The sequence below is a fragment of the Theobroma cacao genome, chromosome 3 (genome assembly GCF_053813885.1).
Source record: "Theobroma cacao isolate CCN51 chromosome 3, ASM5381388v1, whole genome shotgun sequence".
NCBI classification, from domain to species: Eukaryota; Viridiplantae; Streptophyta; class Magnoliopsida; order Malvales; family Malvaceae; genus Theobroma; species Theobroma cacao.
The window spans coordinates 42,098,842-42,106,435 of record NC_142641.1 but is presented as its reverse complement, the minus strand read 5'-3'; the positions used below and the strand labels follow the sequence as shown (position 1 = coordinate 42,106,435).

Below are 7,594 nucleotides of genomic sequence, written 5' to 3'. Positions count from 1 at the left end.
CCACCCTCTCCTCTCTCGCATGTGCCCCAAGACCTTCACCAAATATTATTTAGACAGATAATAACTAATTAATATACTATAGATTATTTTATCCTATTCTTAATTTTACACACATCCAACCTCATATGACATAAAAATAATCTTATTTTATTTGCAATTTTTGCATATACTAAACATAGAATAAAATAATATTATTTAATTCATTCCATTTTCTTATCTTATTATATTCGTCATTTTACTCATCAAAGTACCTCATGTCTTAATATTGTACTATTATTTAATAACTGTCACGTTATCTTATATTTTGAGATTTTTTTAATGTCTTTGATTTTAAATTATTACATATGAAAAAAGAAGAACTACATATTTGTCGACAATTTGAATTATTCATGATTAAGGAAAAAGATATAGAAAATAAATATTACTATTTTTTTTTGGTACTAAGAAGTATAATTTTTAATCACCAACAATAACATCTTGACAATGTGTTTTAACACATGTCAAATACAGTAAACTAAAATGGAAAAAATGAAGACACCCAAGTGAAATTTTCAAAGTATTTTTTTTACTAATTATTATTGAACAGGCACCGTCTTTTGCAATAGTCTAAGAATGTGCTATTGGACAGAATTTACAAATTTTGCTATGGACCCACCATTACCACTTTTTCTCACTGCCCAAAGTCTTGTTTCTTAAATCACAGTCGTTCATTGCAACTAACCCCAACGTGTCCCTTATTTCATCGTCCATCATTTAAAAATTCATCATCACGTAATAGAAGAAGACAGTACTTGAAGAAAAAATAATGGTCGGTTGATAACAAATAAATACTTCGAGATTAGTTAGGAAAAATGATTAAAAAAAATGAAAAATCCAAAGTCTAACTTCAAATTTAAAATTTTAAGGGAGTCCAATCTTAAAATTTCAGAAATAGGATTAATTATACTCTTATGGAAAATAATCAAAACTAATTGAGTTATAATAAAAAAATCAAAGTAATTGAAATTAATTTATTTCCATTTGAATGGAGGATTCTTTAGGTATACTTTAAGATATGTATAATTTGTTTTCAAAATATATTCAAATTGATCTAGTTATAAATTTTAAATACCAAAATAAATCAAAATAATCAAATAAACAAATCCTCTAAATCGATTAATATCAAAATTAAAAAAATTAACATGAATTAATCGAATTCAATCCGTTAAGATGGATTAGTTTAATTTGAATTGATTGATGCTCAATCTTAATTGACATGAGTAAAATGATGGTGAGTAAATATTTATTTGACATAAGTCATCATCATCTACCGATAATTAAACTCTAATTAGATCACTTATAAATTATGGCATGTACTAATGTTGGAAAACAAAACTTACACAAGCTTCGAAATTGAGGTTCACACTTTAAAAGTGGGCTAATAATGTCACTAATAGCGTTGCTTAAGGCATAGATGCCTTTTATCAATTAGAAACGAATCCAAGACGAAGGGAAACATAATCTAAACTTTCTTTCAACAAAATTCAACTCATAAATGGAAAAAATGACTTAATGAGTTAATATGGGCACTACAACGTCGTTCCGTTTCGTGTACACGAAATGACTTTTATACCCCAAGAGTTGTCGAACCGAAAGGGGCAATAATGCTATAATTAATGGCATGTTCATTAGGCCAAAACAAAAAGCAGAAAGAGGAGTGGAAGAATCAAGATGCCAGCGTGTCATGACAGGAAATAGCAAATATGAGAAATGCTGTCCTTATTTTGCCCAACCTTTGAATCTCTCTCTTCCTCTCTGTTTTCACAAAATCATTTCAAGAAACAGAATTACTACTTCTTATTATTACTTAGAATCAAGCGCCCGTTCGGATATCTCACTTGAAAACGGTAAGTTCTTGATTCAATTTATTTATTTTTGGTGCGATCTAAGCTAGAGAAACTTATTTTATTTTTTAAGCTATGGATCGGTTTTTTTTTTTTTTTGAAAACAACTATGGATTGGTTTTGATTTTACTTGTGAAGTTAATTAGATAATTTATTTATTTTTTATTTCCGTTTACGTTGCATAAAGAAGATTTTTCTCCGAAGCAATTATTTGGGATTTGATGGTACCAAGTATTCTGGGAAACCCAAATTTTGGGTACTCTGAATATTCAGGGCAAACCTTGAATTTTTGTTTCTTTCCTTTTTTAAAACTAAAACTTAAACAAATCTCTACATTTCATTAGGTTTCGAGAAATTTATAATCTTGAAATAACTTAACCTTTTTTTTTTTATGAAAGAAGCTACCTTTTTCCTACCTTTTTTTTTTATTAGTTATCAGAAAAAAATTCTCAAAATGCTGAAAAGAGTTTGTAATAGTTTTATTACTTTTTTTTCTCAGATACCCATTTCCATGATTCACGAAAATTTATGGTTCGTTTATTGATGTAAAGTGTAAATGTGGGTTCTCTCTCTCTCTCTTTTTTTGTGTTTTTGAAGGTAATTTACAAAGTTGATGAAATAGGAGATACTTATTAAAATTGTAATAGAAAGGATCAACAAAGATCATTATTGACGATGGCTTGTAGAGGGTGCTTAGGGTGCTTGTTGAAGCTCTTGAACTTGTTGATGACTCTTGTTGGTTTGGCAATGGTTGGGTATGGGATTTACTTGTTTGTTGAGTACGAAAAAGCATCCGATACCGCCATGCTTTTGTCACCTGCGGGCAGTGATCAAGATTTGATACAGCTCGGTCGCCCCATGCTCATGGCTGTGTCTCTTTCGTCTAGTATTTTCGATAATCTGCCAAAAGCATGGTATGGGTTCTCAACATTTGCGTATAATTTGATATGGTGGTTCTTTTTTCTTTATTAGTTTAGCTATGCTTGTATCAGTTGAATTCCAAAGGTGGCCGGGTAGATTTTGTAAAATGCCTTCTCTGTAGCAAAGTTTTTATAAGTAATGTAACTTTGACTCACTGCCCTTGTCATACTAGCTGGATTGAATTTGCTTCCAAGACCCCCCTAATACTCACTGGTGGTTTTGTTTTGCATGTTATACTCTGGTATTTAATGAATGGGAGTTAATTAGTATTTGGAATTTGATTTGGTGTTGCCTTGTAGGCATGCTAACTTTGACATTTCCAACAGAATAGCTGATAGCTAGGGCTGTTCGAATGCAGTGAGATGGCAATGCTAACCATTCTTTTCATCTGTGTTTTGTATAATTTGTGCAAGAAAAAGCTCCAGCATACTTTGATGATTTAGGGTGGAGACTGGGTTGATATTGATTAAAGTTCAAGGCCAGCTAATCTGAGCTTTTTTTTATCTTTTGGCCTAGATCTAAGCCAAGCTTGAGCAGCTGTAATTTGTGTGTTGCCTCTTACCACCTAATTTCTGCTTTCTAGTTTATGGCATGTCAACCATTTGTCTTTTCACGGTCAAGGTTATTGTTGAAGGATCTTATGCTGATTCTTAGATGTTTTTATATAGTTGTTTCTTTATATATGAATTTTGATAGGAATTCAAGTGTTTATATGAGTGGAATTATGTGCATGTTCTTTTGTGTTTTAACCGTTGAATTTCAAAATTTGCAGGTTTATATACTTATTTATTGGGGTGGGTGTGGTTCTCGTTATTATCTCTTGTTTTGGTTGTATCGGAGCTGCAACACGGAACTTATGCTGCTTGACTTGTGTATCCTAATTACTCGTTTGATATTTTTCAAAGTGGCAATGATGATGTTACACAAATATCTTGCAGCATCATAATAACATTTTAATTTATTGGTTCATAAAGAGCTTATTTGTTTATCCTTCCTGCTCCCTTTTCTTCTCTTTCATGATGATTGGTTTCCTTAAGGCAACATAGTATTCAGTGTTGGTGATCTTGTTGATCTTGGTGGAGCTGGGATGTGCAGCTTTCATATTCTTTGATAAAAGCTGGAAAGATGTAAGCTTTGAGTTAATTTTTCGGTCCCTTCCTCCCCAGATTCAATTGAAGGTGGTGTGCTTGGTTATCTAATTAGTGCTAATTTCTTCAGGAACTTCCTACGGACAAAACGGGAGATTTTGATATGATATATAAATTTCTGAAAGAACACTGGAGTATTGTCAAATGGGCTGCTCTTGGAGTTGTTATCTTAGAGGTAAGTGTAATGTGACTGTGCAGCTAACCCCGAGGATGTAAGATAACTTCACATGCATGCACAATCAAGTTCATTTTGCATGCAGAAAACTGAGCAACAATCTGGTAGACCGAGAGTGGTTAAATGAATGAACTTAATCTCGAACACAAGGATTTGCCCCTTTCATTCCTATTCATTGAGAACATGCAAATTACATTTTTATTCTGGGCACATACAATTTGTTTCTTCATGGTTTCATTTAGCGTTTGGAAATATGACAGGATTCTTTGGGATAACAATGCTCAGAATAGTCTAGGACTTCTTATTCTTTCTAAGTGTATATGATTTGGCCTTGAATATCTATCTGTGGCAAATATATCCAGCATACAAAATGAAATAATGATCTTGAAAGAGATATGATCTTATAAAATGCCATGATCAAAAGTTAAAGTAAAAAAGTTCAATTTAATTGTACTAAAGGGAAGTTGAAAACTTGACTATCATTAATGGGGAACGTTGTGTGTTCCTTTGTTTTCAGTGTGGACTAAATTAAGCGGACTACTTATAATATTGTTTTAGTTCTAGATATTCTTCTGGAGACTCTCATTTGGAGAAAACCGTTGGTTATGATTTATTAAGATAAAAGTCAGTTGATAAATTTCATTGCATGTTACTTTAGATGCATGAAACAGGATGAAGATGTGCTTTATGACTTTGTTTTCTGCTGGATGAGAAGAAATGAATGGATTAAATTCTGTTATTTATTGCTTTGAACGAAAGTGACTTTACTTTGATATTGCTTGTGCATCAAAATAAAGAGTAAAACAATTGAAAACTGACAGTTATTTCTCTCTTGGAATAATATCCAGGCTGCCATACTTTCTGTTGCATTTTAATACTACTTATTTGGGTGCAAAATCAAATTGAATTTGCAGGCTCTCATTTTCTTGTTAGCCCTTATGGTCAGGGCTGCCAATAGACCTGTTGATTATGACAGTGATGATGAGTTCATGGCACCAAGGCCACAAATCAGACAGCCTTTGATCAACAGGCCACCAGTTCCAGCTACAGGTGTACCTGTTGCTGGCAGCCTTGAACAGCGCTCTAGCAGAAATGATGCTTGGAGTACACGTATGAGGGAAAAGGTGCTTTCTGTTTCCATAAATTTCTTCTCTTTTATCTATGGATATATGGTTGTCCTCTCTGGTAATGTTTTGCTCGGACTGAGTTACGTGGTACCTCGATTTTCTTGAGACTTAGAATATTGAAGTTGAATAATCTGCTAAACATCAAGGATTTAGGATTATTTTATAAACTTGTATACTGAAATCTTGAATCAAAATTTTCATTTACAAGATGAACATCCCTATATTAAACAAAAAAAATCTTAAAATACTTATTTCTTTTGGTAAATTTTAAATATTTTTGCAATTCTCTATATTTGCTACTGAAGTTATTTTCCGGTTACCTATGGCCCAAGCCCAACATTTTGTGAATGTCTCACTGTTACTCTGATCAGTCAGATTCTTAAATGCCCAAATGCATAGATTTTACTATTTTTTTATTGTTGTTGTCTGGTACTCTGGTCTGGTATAATGCATACCTTGACTATTGTTTTGGATGGTTAGATTGGAAACACCACACCCTGCCCCCTTTTGCTTCTATTTCCACTTTTTGTTCTCGTTGTTGTTTTCATCCGTCTGATCCTTTTTCTCTCAACCTTTTGTCTATTTTGTTGCTCTAATATTGTTTTTCACTGGGTGTAAATCAGTACGGGCTGGATACTTCTGAGTTCACATACAACCCTTCAGAGTCAAACAGGTACCAGCAGGTGACCCCACAACCAGCAGAAGAAAGGAGCCGATGCACCATTATGTGATGAAATTCTGGGTTTTGGGGAATTCTTGATTTGGTTGGCTTCTGAAGGCGATTGCATTGACAATGGTGTGACAGCTTCAGATTTCTCAGATGACGATCTTATATCTTTTTTTGTTGAGTTTGTGTACAATACACAATTTTCAGGAGACGTCTCAAATTTCTTTAGAGAACCAATGTTTTCCAAATGCATAACCATTTTGTGTGTAAAATTGGACTGGTACAACAGGGCTCCTCAATGAGTTGCAGCTGGGCATAAACTGCTTAAGCGTCATTTTTTTTTGGCAATCATGAAGTCTTTAAACGTTTGGCATAAAGTAGACATGAATGAAAGTAGCTGGCGACCAATTTCATGAGTAGCAATCCTGAGCGAAGTGCAACTCTGCCCTTTACTTATCAGTTCCTTCCCATGTGACGGATGGCATTATTTTTGAGAGCTAATTGTTGGCTGTTTAGGGCAGATCTTCACGTCTTCCTCCCGTTTCTTTCTTTCTCTCGTCTTTTTCAATTGCAGTTTTCTCTAACTATTTGTAATCAATGAAGAGTTTGGACCTTCGTTCTTTCGCGTTGCCTGGGTGATGAATTTTGATTTGTCGCAATCTCTTACAGATCAAGACAGATTGGTATCAGTCGGCAATTGCCTTGGAACCAAATCTGTACATGACAACAAGGTTTCCACGAACACAACTAGTCATGGTAACAAAAAAACCACTTTTGTTTTAAATGTTGAACATGACTATTTAATTGCGAAGGTTAATGGTTCCAGAGGTTTTATAGGTACTTTAAATGGTATTATGAATTAAATCATGATGTAAGAACTTGTTGGTTTTTTTTTTTCTTTTTTCTTTTTCATAAAAAATACTTTACCGAAATATTTGATATTATTTAAATAAATTAAGAAAAATATTTTCAATAAAGGAGGTCGATAGAGGGGAGAGTGCAGGGTCTATTTTTTGAGAAATTGTCTTATACTCTTAAGAAGCATACGGCAATTTCTTTGAATTAATGAGTTTAATTTCTTTGACTTGAAAATTTTTTATATCCACTTTTACATTTTTTTCCTTTTAAACATAAAGAAATATTGATTTTTTTTAAAAAAATTATTTTCATGTTTTCCAAGAGTGTTAAATACAATAGCACATGTGTATGTATTTGATGTAAAGATTTTCATTTTTCTTTTTCTCTTAAAAAGATGAAGTTGAATCGATTCTTCCATAACAATTTCAAGTGGAGCATGTCAGAATCAAAACCGACAGATCACTTCAATCTTTTTGAGTTTGAACAGCAATTAACTTTTTCAAACCCGGGGCTGGGTTTAATGCATTGGTCTGAACCAGGGCTAGCAGGGCTCTCCATTTTCACTTTCTTATACTTGGTTTAACCCATCGAAAGCGTTTCCAAATTTGAAAACCAAGATGATCAGCAGGATAAGCGAGTGGTATTGTAGTTGAAGATAGAGCCCAAAAGAGTAGTCAATGAACGTCCCGTCATTTTCCCAGGCCCTCGAAATTGATTCCTTAGCACAACAACCAATCATGAACATAACAAGTATAAGTAGTTGGTTAAAGATGGTAAGTCGGTGAAAGTCATTTTCACTCTTCTTTTCATGGCGT

The 7,594-nt window shown here is 33.2% G+C and overlaps 1 protein-coding gene across 2 annotated transcripts; it reads left to right on the top strand.

Annotated features, from left to right (window-relative positions):
- Window positions 1–1,709: 1,709 nt before the first annotated feature.
- Window positions 1,710–6,344, top strand: TOM2A (tobamovirus multiplication 2A). Of its 2 annotated transcripts, none has more exons than XM_007039513.3 (7): window positions 1,710–1,886; window positions 2,481–2,797; window positions 3,577–3,676; window positions 3,851–3,931; window positions 4,023–4,127; window positions 5,042–5,251; window positions 5,878–6,344. In XM_007039513.3, exons 2-7 carry the CDS (start codon window positions 2,559–2,561, stop codon window positions 5,983–5,985), a joined length of 843 nt encoding a protein of 280 aa, XP_007039575.1. In that variant the 5' UTR covers window positions 1,710–1,886; window positions 2,481–2,558; the 3' UTR covers window positions 5,986–6,344. The 2 variants fall into 2 exon arrangements, with proteins under 2 accessions (XP_007039575.1, XP_088660409.1); XM_088804283.1 differs by having other exon boundaries at window positions 2,383–2,797.
- Window positions 6,345–7,594: the final 1,250 nt, after the last annotated feature.

Excerpts from the sequence above, each read along its gene's own strand:
- TOM2A (XM_007039513.3), top strand. The coding sequence starts at position 2,559 with ATGGCTTGTAGAGGGTGCTTAGGGTGCTTGTTGAAGCTCTTGAACTTG. Across the intron at positions 2,798-3,576 it reads GATAATCTGCCAAAAGCATG|GTTTATATACTTATTTATTG; the intron begins GTATGGGTTCTC and ends CAAAATTTGCAG. Across the intron at positions 4,128-5,041 it reads TTGGAGTTGTTATCTTAGAG|GCTCTCATTTTCTTGTTAGC; the intron begins GTAAGTGTAATG and ends TTGAATTTGCAG.